We start from the raw sequence: 18,191 nt of genomic DNA, 5'->3' as shown, positions 1-18,191 counted from the left end.
AAGGATCGCGTCCTGTCCTGTCTCGGGCTGAACGTATGGCTGCTCTTGAGCGCCGCATGGTAGCAAATGGCCTCTCAGCCCCAGGCAGAACCAGAACCAGTCTGGGGAAGAAACGCTTAGGGCAGGCTGGTGGCCCACATGTGGGAGCAGTTCAAATGAATGATTGCTCTACTACTAGTGGTTCAGAGTCCAGTGAGTCTGAGGTGGAGACCAACAGGGGCAACTGCAGCAGCCCACTCATGTTTGGTAATCCAGTGGAGACCAACTCCACTTCCCCTATACCTAGAAACAAGTTTTCCTTTGGCAGCCTCCAGCTGGATGAGGAGGCAGATGAGGACGGATGCCATGCATTTAGTGACGAGGAAGGCGGACAGATATTCAGCTGTTAGTGCACACAAACCTTCTCCACAAGAGAGTTTAAAAGGTTTTTCTGGGTCAGGATGGTGTAATCTGGAAAAAGTGCCCATTTAGGTGACACATTATTTCTGTCAGGGAGGGCACTCAAATCTCCACATTCCTACCAGAAGCACAGCCTAGCTTTAAGTCTCTCTTTCATTGGGAGGTGCTGCCCTTTGCAAGATTGCATAAAGGAAGGAATTTGTTCAGGGTTTTCTTGTTTGTCGAGTAGCGTTATCTTTCAGCCTCCCAGTTCTTTGATTGTATTAACATGTCCCTGCAGAACAATACAAGTGCCATGTTAGGATTTAACATTTAATTGCTACTGTAGTCGTTAAGATACTACAGAGATGCTAGATAATGAGTCTGTTTTGCAGTTTTTAAACTTGAGGATGATTAAAAGAGAAATTATCATTCCAGTTGCACTTTTTCTCACATTCTTTGAGTTTACTGGACTTAAAAACAAAGTCTACAACACTGTTTGTAGAGTAAGAGTTGTTGAATGCTTGGTTCAGTTTTCTATGTCTAAGATGCCTTTTGACTTCCTATAGGGAAATAAACATACAGTATCATTCCATAATTGTCCATAGACATAGACAAAGTTGGTTAATTTTTATACCGTTTTTTGCAAATGAGCTTTGTGCTCATTATCAATCTATTGTGGAGTCTTCAAAGACCTGTGGATGTATAATTATGGCAGTAATTTCGACTTTGTAGGCATTTTTTGCAGCATTTGACTTGTGACTGGAGTATGTCCTGTTTTATTTGATATTGGAGTGGAAATTAATCCATATGCTGCAAATACCAATTTGAGTTTCTGATTGGTGTTCAGTATTGTTAATGTTTACAGTAGTCTCTGCTCTTTTCTTACTTGAAACAGAAACATCCATTACGTCATGATGTAGTCACAAAAGTGGTAGGAATAGACAATAAATACAACAGTAGGACTTCATACAATCCCCAATATGTTTGTGAATATTATAAAATTGCATTAGAGACCAGCAGTGGCCTGGTCAGCCTGAGGTGAAGGGAAAATGCTGTTGCAGAGGTAGTTTAGCCACTCAACAACAATTTATAGCTCTCACGCTCACTATTGATGTCCCCCTCTGCACTTCACTCATGCTCGAGTATCTCTGGCAATCTGTGTAATTTGATATCATACTCACAAAGTCCTCTAAAAGCTATGGTGTCCACATATTTATTTGTTTCCAAAGATTGCAAAGTCTGCAATCTTTTTGGCAAAAATAGCACTGCACTTTGATATTTTTTAGTTTCCTTTTCAGTTTTCTTTTGCACTTCTGTCTTCCTGTTTGTGTTGTTTCATCTGTTTTAGAAAGTGATGATCTCTATTTCACATTTCTGTTCTTTCTGTTTCTTTGTCCAATGTAAGCACTTGTCTGTCAGCATGAAACTGTCATATGTATCTTGTCTTTTTTTGTTGTTGTTTTTTTTTGTCTCCAAACTGCAAATGCATGTAAACCTGTTCTGTCACTTACTATGTGTGTTGGGGGGGGGGGGCAAGATTACCAGTATCTGGGTTTCCATCTCTGCAGTGATCCAGCTAACAGTTAATAATTCCAGAGGAGAGAGAGCAGGATGACAGGAGCTTGGGAATATGCAGGAAAATAAAGTCAGTTTTTAGTATGTGTGTGTGTGTGTGTACTGTATGTGTGAAAGGCAGTTTAAGGGCAACACCTCAAAGCACCAAATCTCTTGGCTCATCCATCACTGTCAACTGCTTTTGCGGTGCTCCCAGACATTTTTAGCATTGACGTCGAGCAGCATTTTTTATAGTGAGATTTTGTAGTTTATTCGTATGTTTAAGTGGCGCCTACTTGGATGGATAGCTATTCTCGACAAGACTTTTATATTAACAACTGATTTAAGGTTTAGATTTCTAGATTAATAGATTAATAACCATGAGCACTAAGAAATCTATGAAAAGATACTGTTTTTGTGAAAGTTACTGGATCACTGCAATGTGAGGGAACCCTGTCTGGTGCACAAAGCTCTCCCATAGACTTACAATGATTGCCAGCTGTACAACGAATTTTACAGCAGTTGGAAAATGGGTAAAATTGATAATTTAACTCTAATCCATTTTACATGAAACTGTGTGTTGGGTTGACTCAAAGTCACAGGTCTGTGGGTGAGATTTGTGTGTGTTTGCAACCACTGGTGTTTCCAATGCATGCTGCACTAAACCAGGCGTGGTACACATCATGCTGTTCTGCTCTTGCTGCTCTCTGCATGGACTGTATGTGCTGTAATATACAGTTAGCACTCACTGTCACTTCACTGTGATTTCATCATTTCATATGACAGATTGTAGAATTCATGTTAGCAAATTTGAAGACTAGAAAACCGTGCACTATGATCAGGGACTACATTTCAAAACAGCGTATTAGTTTACAGTATTTTTACAGCTCACTTTGTCACTATTACGGGTAAACTGAATGTAAAACCGATTAGTATTCATTGACTGAATCTTCTTTATGTTTCCTCATTACCAACAATAACAGAATCACAGTGTCACAAGGCTGTTTATTCAGATCTTAACATTCGTAATCTTTTTTTATATTTAATTTTTGGTAAGACCTAGAACGTACTGCATGAATTCTTATTTTTCTACCCTTCCCCCCTTGTCTCTCTCACTCAGTCTCTCATTTGTTCACTCACTCCAGATGCTCACTGGACCTTTTTATGCTGCTTTTCTCCAGATTTATATTAATCTAACAATGTATATATGTCACACTAGAGTCAATAAAGATGACCTTTATGAAGTGAGATTTCAGAATCTTCTTTGTGTGACCCCAGCAATGTCATCTGGTGAACATTGTAGACTTTTCCCCCTCATCCTCCCTGTAGTGTAATGTTGTAGCGTTGGTTGGTCCTCTGAATGACTGTAGAGGGTTTTGTTGCTTACACTCATTTGAAGCAATCTTGTAGATGTTTGTATTTGTTTGAGTTTGTGGTTTCCACTCATTCCCTCTGTAGTATTAAAAATAAATCCCTCCCAGAGTTGAGCAAATTGCAGCCCCGGAGTTGCACTGGTCTGTGTACATGTAATTGCTGCTGTGTTTTTTTGTGCCGACGCACCAGACGACATCAGAGAGAGGTGGGCAAGTTTCTGCTAAAACATAGTAAGTAAGCTCAGTGGGCATTGTGGGTGTAGATGACACAAAGTAAGCTGTTCCTCTTGATCATCCTGCAGTATGTGTCTCAGCTTGTGTATTGATTGACGTTGCACAAAGGCTGTCAGAGCTGTCTGGACTATAGAGTGAGTCATGGCTGATTTTTCACTTTCTAAAGGCAAGTCCCCAGCAGAACATCATTATGTTTTTCTGTGTGGCTGAGGAAGACTGATCCTGGGTCAGACAGCTTCTGTAAATAATTGGTTAGTAAAGTCTTGCAGAATGAGTGAAGTTAACATGTTGGATTATGAATTGAAGCCAGGTTAATGACTGATTATGTATACCTGACTCCATATGAATTCTCAGAAAGTGCCAAAATTTACCCATCTGACACTTAAAGTAGTTGAGTGCAAATGCTAAGAAGAGTTTTGTCCAGACCTGGTATATTGTTGAGTTTTCATGCGTGCTTGAATCACTAATTTTTGACTTTTCTCCTCTCACTGCTGCTACAAAATGCCCCACGTGCAGGAGTGGTGTCCAACAGCCCTCACCTGTCTGCATCCTCTGGTCACTCGCACAGCATGGTCAACGGTCAGAAGTCACTAGATCTGTGCAGTCACAGTCCAGACGGCCGGCAACCTTCACCCCTCACCAGCCCGCTCCTCAATGATGCCTGCAGTGTTCGCACTGACGATGAAGACGAGGTTCGCAGGAAGGTTTGTTGCTTAATAAGGAGCCTCTGTTAATAAAATCAGCAATAAATACTCTTATGAGATGCTTTGTTGTATCAGTTCTTACATTTAAGCTAATTCTGTAGTTAAAGCTACTGTCATATGCTCAAAATAGCTCCAGACCTAGACTACCTGTCCTAAATAATTCTCCACTGGGACTGAAGCCGAGTATTTTCCACTAAATCCACTCCGGGAAATAGGACGGGTCATACAACAAACGAAGCACCAAACACTAGCTGAACTGTGTTTTTGCTCAGTGTCCTCTCTCTCTTGTTATGCCTTTGCAGAGGTTTCCAACAGATCGAGCCTACTTCATCGCAAAGGAGCTGCTGACCACAGAAAGGACGTATCTGAAGGACCTGGAGGTGGTGACCGTGGTAAGACAGGCCAAGTTTGCACGCCAGCACGTCGCTCTACTGTTTGTTGTCTCCTGCGCTGTCCTCTGGGGAGAAAACATTGATTATTCCGGTTAGCTGCTCCATTACAGAGCACCCGCCAAAACACAGGCAGGCAGTGACACAGGAATATTTTGGCAGATGCGATTAAATTTTTTTTTATTCATTCACCACACTCGCGCTCTGAAATGCATTTATCTGTCTCACTCAAGGCCGTGAATACTAAACTGTGTTTGTGTTTAAAGAGATAGATGGATACAGCTGCATGTTCCTTCTGCATGCGACTCCCTTGTTTCAGTCCGCTCCTTTGGATTTCAGTGGCAGAGTACAAGCATATGGACATCATTTAATTTGATCATATCTCAGTGGAGATGCAGTAGAAAACAGGATATTAAATGTGCACCACTCCTTCAACTGCAAACGAGGAGGACGTTTTTAGGAGGCGGTGCTGCTGTTGTCTGATCCGATACACGCATGTGGAGAAAATGCATCACTCCTGTTTTTCACCGACTGTTTTAAAAGCTGCAGCCTTTTTCATCTTGTAATTTTCAGAGAAGCCTTTAACACATCTCATAAATATTTGGGTTGGCTCTTGTCCTTGTTCTTTTTTCAGCCGTGTGTGTGCGTGCTGTCTCCCTTCCCATACACTGGCTGCTGCCGGTGAAGTCATCTGAACAACAGCTGGTGCCCCCCCGGCCTTCTTCTCAAACCCTTCTAGAAACACTCGCTTTTCCAAAAAACCCACTTCCCTTTCCCATCACGTCACTTTAATAAGGCTATTTTCTGTCTGCTGTGCCCAAACGCACAAAATGCAACATTTGGTTTCAATCTGACTTAATGAAACAACAGTGTTAAGAATGATTGGCTATTGATTCTTCCATTCATCCTAGGGCAATTAAAGGATTTAAGAGACCTTACAAGGCTGAAGTGCAACAGCAGAAACAAAGACAGAAGGATTTTGGAGGCATCCTGGGAAAATCTTCATTAGCATGTCATTGATCTTTGACCATTTCTATGATCTTGAACAACCCTTTACAGGCTTGAGACCAGAATATCTGGACTTGAGTTACCTGATGTCATCAAGAGCTAACCATTGTACTGCAGTTTAATACTTGATTTGTCCACTTTTAAAGGTTTTCATACCTATTACATCCAAGTAACTGGTCACTTTGTTCTGAACCAGAAAATAGTCTAAAATAGCTCTGGCATTGCTCTTGGTAATTGCGGAATTCCCTTTCATTTCAGAGCGGAGAGGTTCTGGACTCTCAAAGCCATCACAGACCAACTGAAAGATTAAAAGATTTCATCTCTGGTTTCTAACTTTACCCAAGAGATGTTCACGGTTCATAATTCTCTGAGTTGCACCATGTTAAATTGCTTGAGTGCTCACTATATGCTTGTATTTTTGATCTCAGTCTTTCCAGAGCGCTGTAGGGCAGGATGAGGCGACTCCAGACTCTCTGAAGAACACAATCCTCTCCACCTTCGAGCCTCTGCACAAGTTCCACACAGGCTTTCTCAGGGAGGTGGAGCAGCGGCTGGCTCTGTGGTGAGACTCTGCCCCCCCACCGCCCCCCCGATTTGTCCCCGCAGGGTTTAGAAGACATCCAGTGATGTGTTGGTTTGGTTTTGATCCGATTTTTCACAACTTATACGCCCCCTTTTTAATGAGTTTTATTGGCATTTAGTCTGACAGGGCAACTCGGTCCCTTTAGATGACCTTAGGAGCTATCGTCTCCATGGTAACAGTCATGCTGCACCAATGCTGGCCTTTTCTTGCCAGTGGGTTTCTGCTGTCTGATCTCCTTAATGATGTTGTGCTTTATCTAACACACACTGAATCACACACACACATACACACACACAGACATGCACACAGTGATGCATAAAGCTCGTTAGGCTGTCAGAATTTACAGCCATTAAGTGCAGACATGTAGTATTTTTATTTCAAAGCCTGTATCCAAATTAAAACTGAAAGTGATATTAGAGTCTACTCTGCTGATAGGAACCGCACTCAGATGTGCATGTAAATTATCTAGCACTGCATGTGTCTCTTTTTTCATTTTGCATATTCAAATATTAGTAGTTATGTACCATTGTTGTTGTGATCATGATTAGAAAGCTGTGTGTCATAGGTGAGGAAAGGTGTTGTTTTACAGACAGATAGAGAAATATTTCACCAAAGATCTGTTAGGCTACTGTTATAATGTCATACCAAATAATCAAATATTCTGAATGAATCCGGTTATGGCAGCACATTAACTCTTGCACCCTGTATAGGGAAAGTCATGCTCAAGGGAGACACCTGCTGGTGGATTTCTTTCTTAAAGTTTTAAAGACCTCTCACCAACTTCATTGGAATTTTTCTTGTGTAAGGTGACACTTCGCTGAATAATCAATGAGCTTTAAGTGCTTTTGTGTAGCTTAGTCAATTAATTCCCTGTCTACGATAGCTCTATAAAGTTTCAGAGATAAAAACTGCTGATGTTTATCTGTTTTAGGGAAGGACGTTCCAATGCTCACATCAAAGGAGACTACCAGCGCATTGGAGATGTCATGCTGAAGAACCTTCAAGGCTTGAAAGTGAGGCACTACTCTATGTTAAATTCTGCTATGTGTCTGTAATTACAGTAATGCACTGATGCTCATATATGTGCACCATCTTCTAACTTAAATCTGTCTATAGCCGCTGACAGCAAACCTGCATAAGCAGTCTGAAGTTCTGGTGGAGCTGGAGAAGGCGTGCAAGGCGTCCCGCAAGTTAGAGGGTCTCTGCAGGGATTTTGAGCTGCAAAAGGTCTGCTACATCCCCCTCAATGTCTTCATTCTGCGGCCTCTGCACCGCCTCATTCACTACAAGCAGATCTTGGAGCGTCTGTGCAAACACTACCCAGCTACTCATGTGGATTTCAGAGACTGCAGAGGTAGCACGCTCACGCTTTGTGTTTTCAAAGAGGCATGTTTACCAAGGCCTTCTAGTGCAGCAGAATAACCAAAAAACATTATACTGTCTGTAGCCGCTCTGGCAGATGTGTCTGAGGTGGTGGACCAGCTCCAGGGAAGCATAATCAAGATGGAGAACTTCCAGAAGCTTTTGGAGCTGAGGAAAGATTTGATTGGCACTGACAATCTTGTTGTTCCTGGTCGGGTGAGTTTAAAGATTGAGGTTTTTAACTCTATATCTGACTTTTTCAACATCTACTTGATATTACATTTTATACCAGTAAAGTACAGTCTGTGTCTAATGAATGACTCATGTTTTCTCTTTTCTTAGGAGTTCATCAGGTTAGGCTGCCTCAGCAAACTGTCTGGAAAAGGCCTACAGCAACGAATGTTTTTCTTGGTAAAGCCGCACTCTTTGAGACTAGTTCATGTTATTGATCTAATTATTTAGCCGAGTGAGCCCAGTGGAAAAAATAATCACGCTTTTATCATATACAGCTATAGATCATGCAGTTGGAAAGTCTAGTACAACTTCAAAGGTTCTTGTAGGGAAAAATAACACATGTTGCTCATTTATATTCACTGTTTATTTCTTCAGCGGCTCTCAGATCATTAACATTTGTATTACCATATGGTCAAGTTTATATATTTTGTAGTTGCTATGACAAGTTGTTTGGTGTCAGAACAGACAGAAGCATATGTGCCTCCTTAGAATTTACTGGATATATACATTATATACATTAAGTTAATTTGAGCCGAAAAAACCCTCATTGCCATTTGTTTTGTAAGACCGTTCATTAACTTTTCCCTTTTTTTTGTCCCTCTCCTCTCTCCTGCCTTTCTGGCGATAGTTCAACGACGTCATTTTGTACACGAGTCGAGGGATGACGGCGACCAATCAGTTCAAAGTGCACGGGCAGCTGGCGCTCCATGGCATGACAGTAAGTGTCTCTCAATTGAGCGCAAAGTGTTTCAAACGGCTGTCACCAGTTTGTCATTACTGAAAATAAGCTGCATCAAACAGCTGAACTGCAACTCTTTCAACATCTGCCCCCACCCCAACCCACACACACACACACACACACACACACACACACACGACTTTATTTCAGTATGTATACATGTCCTTCTCTCTCACTGCCTTTTCATCCTCCCTCCCTCCTTCTCTCCCTTTCTGTCTATTTTGGTCTTTGCTGTCCTAGATACCGCCGCTCTCTAATGTTTTTTCTGTGTTCTTCCACCAGATCAGAGAGAGTGAGGATGAGTGGGGTGTGCCTCATGCCTTCACATTGGTTGGACAGCAGCAGTCGGTGGTGGTTGCAGCAAGGTAAGAACAGCAGTTTTCAACCCACAGAGGCCTTGTACCTGGATCTAAAGTTAACTCAGGGTGGCCATGTGTGCATTTCTTCCTCTGGAATGTCAAGAGTTTGGTGTGGAGTCATTTGAGAACTGTTACACGTGCGCTCTCTGCACATGCTGTTGAGTTATCACAAATAATCGCAAACTTGCAGAAAAACATTTTTACATTTGCATTGTACTATTTTCACTGACTAAAAGCAAAAAAATGACTTCTTTTCTTGTCTTCAAACTAACATTTTGCTAATCCGGTTTCCATGAATAAGCAGATGGCGGCTTAGTGTCTGTTGGCAGGACACCTGGACAAACATGGATCAAACACATGTTAAGGGAACAGTTTCTAACCACCCGGCCTTCCTGCTGTGACATCATGCCTGTTTTGCTCCTCAGACGTTCTGAGCTTTTTGTCTATTTGTGCATTTCTCCCGGTAGTTCTTTGACAGAGATGGAGAACTGGATGGAAGACATAAAGATGGCGATAGAGATGGCAAAAACCAGCAACGGGCCTTCATCTGACCTGCTTACCAGCAATCTGACTGACAACAGTAAGTAACTACATAAACCTACTGTTGAATATGACATGCACACTTTGTCAGGCCACAGGAAGTAGTGGTAAAATTATTTGTTGCTCGGTCTAGGGGATTTAATTACCACCTTGCCTTATGGCTGTACCAGCTATTAACAAGCCACAACATACACTGAATGCCTTCATTTGCCAACAACAAGAAGGGATGCAGGCCTTACCTGAACCCAGATGAGCTCGACTTGTTCCCCGCAGCGCCACATGATTGAGCCGGCTCACACGCTCTTCTTGTTGCCAATCATACACTTAGCTCAGTTTTGGTTTCAATTCATTTAGATTAACAAGTGAACACAGACAGAAACAAAACAAAAATACTGCAGGGATGAGAGTTACCATTCATCGTCCTTCACGGTTGCAACAAAACAGTGTTGCGCTATTAGCAGCACGCTGCTCTCTCTCCCTCTTGATTTCTGGCAAACAATCAAACTGACAAGCATGCAACTATGACAAACCTTAATTTGCACTGCTGCCCAACAAAAGGATAAAAAACTTAGAAAATACAGAGGTTTTGATGAATCTTAAAAAATGTAAAACAAACTATTCCCTTCCTCAGCTTGATTTTATGAATTACAAGCCGCTCAGTGACAGCTTTGCATCGATTTGTGAATGATCTCACGTTGTCTGTGTTTTAGCGCCCTTCTCCCCTCATCACCCTGCTCATTGTCTAGCAGTAACAACCTCCTGACTTTCCCAGAATGCCCTGAGGAGTCCTCGGTGGAAGCTGAGTCTGAGGACGACATGACAGCGTCACACACCTCCCTGGAGAGGCCCGCCCCTCACCGTGGTAACACCATGGTGCACGTGTGCTGGCACAGGAACACCAGTGTGTCCATGGTGGACTTTAGCATAGCTATGGAGGTACCAGCCAAACCTCAACCTCAGACCTGCCCTTCCCCTCCTGCCTCGTTGTTTTTCTATTTCTGTTTATGAGTGTTTGCTGTATCTTAACTCACTGTGATAATGTCTCAGTGGGAACAGTATCCTCCTGTGCCACACTCCCATCACCTATTTATTTCTAATCTTAAGTATATACGTTAATGACTGTGACCTGATACACATAAAGAATTTTAAAGGCATTTCATTTGCTGTTTACTTATACGTTTTTTTTTGTTGTTTTTTTTTAAAGTGGTAAAAATCATGTCAAATAATAGATACATGTGGGTGCAAATGCAATGTAGGTACTCGTTTTTTCTTGGGGGACTCTGGTACATTATCAACAGATCATTTGCATTTTCATCCAAAAAAAAAGGACTTTCTTTACTTGAAACTACAGCATCTTCTTGCAGCAGGAATTCAACAACTTTTCTGCATGGGGACATAAAATTCAGCTGAAAATCTGTACATACATATTGTTAAAAACTGAAAATGATAGGCCTGAGGGATTTTGCATCAATATTGTTTGAGCTGTTTTTAGATCAGTCAGTCAGTCACTGTATGCTAAAGCTGTTTATTCTCTCCAATTGCAAACTCTGCGAGGATACTGTTCCCACCTTTCCCTCCTTTGGCTAACAGTCCTTATCTTAACTCACAACTGTGGCTTTCCTGTGTGGTTCTTTCCTTTTTCTCTCCCCCACCCCTCACTTCAAAATCTCTGATCGTGTGTAAATAGAGAGGAGCAGTACGTAGATGCGCTAAACATCCTCATCTCACACCACCAGAACTGATCCTGTTTTGGGATGTAGCCTCCCTACAACCCAGCCACGCCCTGATCTAGTTCTGCTCTTCCTCTGTAGCTGTAACCACGTCCTCTTCACAGCTTTGCCTGGACACACCGCCGGCCTTCGTGTTTATCCCTGCCACTGCATGCTTGTGTTTCACCTACTCAGTCTCTGTGTTTCTGTCCTTCCCTTCCCTGTCTGTTTTTTTTCTCTCTCTCTGTCTCTCCCTCTCTTTTCCCCATGCGTCTGTGCGTTCCTCCGTGGTAGAGGACCCTAGTCCAGTCAGTGAGAATAAGGCCCCCTCGGTGGGGCCCCCCAGTGGCCAGGGACCAGTGCCTCTGTGTGTTATCTGCTGGTACCGTGTTCAGAGCCTCTCCTTTAGTGAATCCTGCAGGAGTCTAGAGGTAAAGGAGCCAGGCAGACAGGAGAGGCCCCGTGTGTGTGCTTACTTGAACTGCACCGTACGAAGACAAGTTACAAAGTGCTTTATAGAAATAAAACATGGGATTAAAGTTGATGTGGTGCCTCATACTGTACAGATTAGTGACCTCTTGATTGGTTTTATAGACATTTGTGATTCATAGCTTCAAATTCGTGGCACTATGATCATTAAACATAATGTACAATAATAAGAGCCAACAACTGTAGTTCCTGTTTTATAATTACTATATGTTTATCTTTTTTTTAAAGCAAAAGTAGATTTAAAGTTTATTTGGAAGTACAAAATAAGAAGGATGAGGCTGGCCATATACTGTATTTTTGTGATTGTCAACAACTGCCATGAAACCACCAAAGCCAACAATGTGTTTGTGTTTGTTTCTGACTTACCTGCTCTTCTGTGGCACTCACCCACTGAAGATGTAAATCTTTAAAAGCAGGTCACAAATAATTAACTTTCTTATTTTTAAAGAGGCTAAATACTTAATAGAGCTGGGTACTGTTTTTAGCAAATGTTTCTCAAATAAGAGTAAATGGTGTATTTCTGGGGGACTATTTTCAGCTACAGATTAATGCATCCAGTATTTGTTGCTCTAGTGAGTGTTTCTGGCAGCAGGACGGTGTCTGTAGGTCAATAAACTACAGTTCCCATGTTCATCCTAATAAAGAAACATGCACCCAGTGCAACAGTGTTTTAAATAGTTCTTAGACAACATTGGAGGTCGACTGGCACAAAGTGGTATGCTAAACCTGGCATTAATGACAAGCAGTACTTGTTACTTGGATCAATCAGTTGGCAAGTTTTAGTGTTTTCTTTTGATTTGTTGACAATAAGAAAAATATAGAATATTACAAGACTTATCCTTTAATTTCATGAATCCCTTTTCCACATTTTCAGTCAAAAATCCAAGTATGTTATTAGTGGTCTTATGATGTTTGCAGATTTATAAAGTTGCAGATTTCAAACTTGCTGTCTTTTGTATTTGTAGAATCAGTTGTCAGGAAACTTACTGAGGAAGTTCAAGAACAGCAACGGCTGGCAGAAGCTCTGGGTGGTCTTCACCAACTTCAGCCTGTTTTTCTACAAGTCACACCAGGTGATGAACATTCACTCTCAACCTCCTGTTTTATATCCAGTGAACACACCACAACCTCTTCCCCACATTAATATCCCTCCTCACTCTGCGCCAGGCAAAGTGTTTACACTTCCCTGCCCTTAAAAGCATCACATGTCTGTGCAGAATGTCAAATCTGTCCGCTACATTAGAGATGAACAAACTTTCCCATGCAATTTTTCATCTTGCTTCTTGCCTGAGAAAATGTTTGGTGAATGTCTTTGAGCTACAGATACTGTTAGTTTTAAGCTTCCATAGACAAGTTAGATTATTTTTCAGTCAAACAAAGCGCCACCAGCAACCCCACTGTAAATTAAAGGCTCTAAAATTCAGATATGGAAGATTCAAAAACTGTGTATCAATTAAGTAAAATGCCAATATAATGTCAGGGGCATGTTTAAAAAACAAAGGGTTAAAACTAATATAGAAAATCATTATATTTCTGTTAGAGGGGAGAATTTTGCAAGAGAAATTGAAAATGTTTTAAGACAGTAAAAATGTATGATTAGAATGACATGTTTGCATCATATGGAAAGTAATAAGGACTGTAAAATTTTGTCTGATGTTGCTTTTGGACATCAAATAGGTTGTGTTTTGTAAAAAGGGTAGGTGCACTCCAGTGTATATCTTTCAAGTTTTCTTTAATTTTTATCTCAGTTGTGTAATTATTTACATATATTCAATTAGAATTCTTATCTCAACTCTGTCTTCAGGACGATTATCCACTTGCCAGCCTTCCTCTGCTGGGTTACTCCGTCACCATCCCGTCAGAGTCTGAAAACATCCACAAGGACTATGTCTTTAAACTGCATTTCAAGTCCCACGTCTACTACTTCCGATCGGAGAGTGAATACACTTTTGAAAGGTACGGCTTACCCTATTGTACAGATTTTTAAGAGGTATTTGCAGCTTTTGTTGATCCTGGATATCAGAGAACTGATAAAAAAAAAAACCTTTGTCTGCCCGCAGGTGGATGGAGGTCATCCGCAGTGCAACGGTCCCCTCCAGTCGAGCTCGCGTATTGAACAGCAAAGAGTCCCATCCTCACTGAGTTGGCTCACCTCGTTTCCACACGCCGTCTCCCTTGGGTGGCATCTGCCCTTCCTGTTACCTGGACTCTTTGCTTTTCTTTCTACACATATCTGGGACATTTGTACATGTGTCCATGCACATTTGGTGCTTTTTAATGCTTTAATGGTGACATGTCCGCTGGTTTAGACTGCATCAAAGACTGCATTTTTTGGCATTTTTACTCAACTCTGAAACCTCTTTTTAAGGATGTCATTTTATACTGTTTTCTAATGGTCTGAACCACTTCCTATCTTTCTGGTTTTACATGTTGTCATTGGTTGTTTTTACAGCAGGAACATGTTGATATGAATATTCAGCATTCTTTCGTCAATAGTTAAACTATCACTGCATTGTCATAAAGTTTTTGTCTACTTGTTCATTTTACTGAAAACGGCTGCTTTGAAAATGTCCTGCAACTTCAGTGCCAAACTGATTTATATCAATTTGCTGGACTTTTTAATGCTATTTTGTTACATTGGGGACGAGGAGTGTCTCCTATACTGTATTCCATAAAATTTAAAATCATGTCAAACAGGCCACCCTTTAAAAATCAATGCTCTGTCCACACCTGGCCCAGCACAATGTGTTCTTGTCAAAAAAAAAGATGAAAATATAAACTATTTTGTTGTATTATTGACATAATCCTAGGATTGATCAATAAGTGGCTGGGGTAGCTGCCATCAACACTAATGCCATTTCAAGTAAATATTCTATTTGCTGATCTTTGTTGTATAAATACGTCTCAGTTTTGCTTTTTTTTAAATTAACTCTGTATGAGAAAATGTGAGACATGTTCATAATCATTGTATTATGAAGGTAAGTGTAATTGAAAGCTTTAAAGATTATGTGTGAAACTAAATAGAAACTTTCAGTTCCAAGCGCCGTTGCCCTCACTGAACTTAGGCTGCTCCCGTATACAGACACCAGATCTTTTTATGGGTCTAAATGAATGGAAATATGCATTTGACAGGGTTTTGCAGTGAAGCATATGAGATGGAAAACCTCAGTTCTGCTTAGAAATGCAGCGTTTTTCCAGACAACAGAGAGCTCTTTGGAAATGAAAGCAATAAAAAAAAAAACTTTCAAACTTAGACTTTTGTTGCTTGTGTTGTTTTTTAGGATTTGATGTTTTTAACAGAATCACATCAGTTCGCTGTGAAAATACAGTGAGGCAGCTCTTCAAGTGTGTTTACAGCTGTGACCTACAGATGGCATCATTGATCAAGATGTTGGTTCAGTCGAGCCACAACCACAATGTCCTATAAAATGTGTCGCCAATGTATAGTAAAACCAGTAAGCAATGTTTAAAGCCTTGTTTTCTCTAGAGTGTCCTCTCACCAAAATATGTATTCATGTCATTAAGTAATTCTCCTAAACCTACATTCAGCTCTCCATGTCAACAGAAGGTTGACGCCTCTCCATGGATGCACAAAATGGTAAAATATGATATCAGCTTACTGAAATCTAACCTGATTATCCAAAAGGGAGTTTCCAACACTGCTTACGTGCACATCTTTGTATTTCTCAGTCTAGTTCTAGAGAATCTTAGTGATAATCACCCCATGTTATGTAAAAAAATGTGAGAAATATGAAGATTTTGTTGACAAAGGAAAGCAATATCAAAATGACATGTATTCAACAAAGAAAAACAGTCAATGCTGCTGCTTTTATATAAAGACATGTCTGTGTGTGTGTGTAGTAGTAGTAGTAGTTTAATAGTTTATTGCAGTTAATGAATGTAAAAGATCAGCTCTTTCCTATTCCATACAGCATCAAATAATTAATTGGAAGTTAAAGAAAAAATAGTTTTCCATCATGTTTTTCTTTGGTATCAGACGACTATGACTTATGAAGTTCAGATTTGGTGTTAACTTGTCACACCTTTGAAATAGAAGTCTGATCTCTTATTACATTATATTATATGATATTAACCCATCTAGTCCTGAAAATGTGTTCTAGTGTGAGTTCAAATGTGTATTTAGATGCCTGAGGGAGCGACGGAGAGACACTCTGGGAGACACTAGAGACTGTAGAGAACACACTTTCTCTACAGTCTCTAGTGTCTTTAGAGTCTCTTGAGTCATTCATACTGGAAGTGCTTGCTGTCCAAAGTCCAGGCCCAGCACAGGAGTGGGCAGGCCTTTAAGCCGGTGAGGGGCGGAGTGCGCCGATGAGACAGCCAGATTATACACCTCCTGTCTGGCGCTGGACGACCAATGACACACTTCTCGAAAGGATACTTCATCATGATAACAACAAATACAACGGGAGACGACAGAGCACCGGAATAATGCGGCACGCGTTGACTTTTTAAAGCGATGAGATCGAGAAGTGGGAGTGAATCAGCAGCCACGCCACAACATGACCCAGCTTCAAACTCGTGGTGCGCACTAGTGTGGAACGGACAGACGGATAAACCAGTGATGAATTTCTTTTAAACTTTGTTGATATAACTTGTGGATAGGACGCACATTAATGCAAAGTGCTGCGCAGCGATGGCTACTCCTGCGCACCCGGAGACCAGGAAATTTACGCGGGGTCTGGGTAAACCTGGCACGGCGGCTGAACTCAGGCAAAGTGTCTCTGAGGTGGTCAGGACGTCGGTGCTCGTTGTAAGTACACACCTAAACACCCTTCCTCCTCCTCTTCCTTCTTTCCTCCTCCACTTCCATCATCACGTCTGGGTAAACTTTCGTGGAGCAGAGGATAACCTGCTTTACGCACATTTTCAGCAACGAGTCAGCTGACTTAAGATCAGCTGGGTGGGAGCACATGTGGGCTTATGAGGTTGGAAAAACTACAGGTCATGTTATGGAGTGAGTGACCCTGACCTGTATATGTGTGAGAGAGGGTGATTTAAAGTGAACGAATGAGGGTTTGTTTAAGGGACATTTAGATAGAGGAAATGGAGTGATTTATAAAAATTTTAGGTGGATTCCTGAATGTAAAAAAAAGCTTTTACAATTATTTCTCTTGCTTGTAGTTTATGGAGTAAAATACACTTTGTGAGTTCTTGAAACCTTCACTTTCAGGCTCACTTGTTACACTTATTTTAAGTGTCTTCTTTCTTCCAGAGCCTGTAAAGAATCAGTGCCTGATCAAGGTGTTTTGTACCTGGTGTTGATGATGGCATCAGTTTTCATGGGGATGCAGTGAGATGACATAATACCTCTTCACAAGGGAAAGCATGTGGCTTCCATTTCATGCCTCAGACACATACAAAGTGTCCAGTGACAGTGACATTACGCTGAATTTGAACCACCATCCTCTTCGCGTGGAACATCTGGGCGACGAGGACCTGCACTTACCCTTCGGTATCACTTTTCCTGGGGGCTCGGGAGGGGGAAAGGAGTCGAGCCTTTTGTTGTGTCCGAGTGTGTTTGGTGTTTGGTGTTCTGTCTTGATTGTTCCAGCTTTCCTGGAAGAAGTTGCTAGGTAACAGAAACGGACACCGTCCAGGATCTCTGTCAGGGAAATGGAATCCTGAGTCAGGATCCCAGACATCCAACCACACCTTCATATTATTTATTCATTCTCACTCTGGTGCACTGCCAGAGACGCCAGAGGGAGGAGAGCAGAAGTGGATACAACTATGTATGTTGGGAAATCAACATGTTTAGAAGGACGGAGCTAATATGTAGAAACACTGCACGGGACTGTCTTTTGTGTTAGTATCAGCACTGCATGTGTTGGTCGACATACTGAGCCAATACAGTATGTGAACTGTAGAAGTGAGTATATATGAATGTGTTGTATAGAGTTCACTTGAGCTTCTCAGTGGGACAAGAATGTGACTGTACACAAGAGCACTGTCCACACAGCTTGTAATTAATTCCTCCATGAAACATGTAAATACCGCAGCAGGAATGGAGGGATCTGTTACAGGGACATAAAGGGGAGATTGTCACCCATTCTGATTCCCACCATGATGCTGTTTCAACTTGAAACACAAATGTTTCTCTCCTTTTTTTAAAAGTCCAGAAACACATTTCGATTATAACATACTAGATAGTACAAGCACGTCCCCACTGGTCATTCGAGCAGTTCCTCTGCTAGTCAAGTGCACTTCTCTCCGTCTCCCAACAATTTGTGCATTTTCACGAAGGCACACACTGACCAGAGCCTCTTTGTTTATTGTTAGAGTGGAGAGCAGAGAGACTTGTAATAGGACAGAGCCCTCAGCTGAGCCATCCCTCTGTTTCTCCACACTCTAGGCATGCTGAGAACACTATTAGCTCCATGATTGCTGTCATCAGCTTTGAATTTGTTGTGCTGATGATGTACTTCGAAAACGACCCAAGACAATGCCTTTCCACCTTTGCTTCGCATGGAATTAGAGCAGAAATTGTTGAGTGTATGAAGAGTTTTGTA

At 41.4% G+C, this 18,191-nt stretch overlaps 2 protein-coding genes across 10 annotated transcripts in view; both read left to right on the top strand.

The window, feature by feature from the left end:
- LOC121906882 (FERM, ARHGEF and pleckstrin domain-containing protein 1-like) overlaps positions 1-14,911 on the top strand; it is a 51,175-nt gene extending 36,264 nt beyond the window's left edge. Inside the window, exons 14-27 of one of the 5 annotated variants that reach the window (XM_042426068.1) lie at positions 4,059-4,246; positions 4,549-4,638; positions 6,072-6,205; positions 7,158-7,239; positions 7,343-7,580; positions 7,674-7,804; positions 7,931-7,999; positions 8,451-8,540; positions 8,844-8,926; positions 9,388-9,500; positions 10,233-10,396; positions 12,624-12,731; positions 13,463-13,614; positions 13,719-14,911. In XM_042426068.1, coding sequence (XP_042282002.1) covers positions 4,059-4,246; positions 4,549-4,638; positions 6,072-6,205; positions 7,158-7,239; positions 7,343-7,580; positions 7,674-7,804; positions 7,931-7,999; positions 8,451-8,540; positions 8,844-8,926; positions 9,388-9,500; positions 10,233-10,396; positions 12,624-12,731; positions 13,463-13,614; positions 13,719-13,800 — 1,724 coding nt within the window. In that variant the 3' untranslated portion in view covers positions 13,801-14,911. Of the gene's footprint in view, positions 1-4,058; positions 4,247-4,548; positions 4,639-6,071; positions 6,206-7,157; positions 7,240-7,342; positions 7,581-7,673; positions 7,805-7,930; positions 8,000-8,450; positions 8,541-8,843; positions 8,927-9,387; positions 9,501-10,170; positions 11,658-12,623; positions 12,732-13,462; positions 13,615-13,718 lie in introns of those variants that run through there. The other 4 variants (XR_006098758.1, XR_006098759.1, XM_042426069.1 and 1 more) reach the window with 4 other exon arrangements.
- A 1,070-nt stretch (positions 14,912-15,981) lies between these two features.
- LOC121906631 (dedicator of cytokinesis protein 9-like) overlaps positions 15,982-18,191 on the top strand; it is an 83,191-nt gene continuing 80,981 nt past the window's right edge. For 4 of the 5 annotated variants that reach the window (XM_042425581.1, XM_042425580.1, XM_042425579.1 and 1 more), the window contains exon 1: positions 15,984-16,432. In XM_042425581.1, the coding sequence (XP_042281515.1) occupies positions 16,316-16,432 (117 nt within the window). In that variant the 5' untranslated portion in view covers positions 15,984-16,315. Of the gene's footprint in view, positions 16,433-18,191 lie in introns of all 5 variants that reach the window. The other variant, XM_042425582.1, reaches the window with a different exon arrangement.

This window comes from Thunnus maccoyii, chromosome 11 (genome assembly GCF_910596095.1).
Source record: "Thunnus maccoyii chromosome 11, fThuMac1.1, whole genome shotgun sequence".
Lineage (NCBI taxonomy): Eukaryota > Metazoa > Chordata > Actinopteri > Scombriformes > Scombridae > Thunnus > Thunnus maccoyii.
This window is presented reverse-complemented; position numbering and strand designations above follow the sequence as displayed.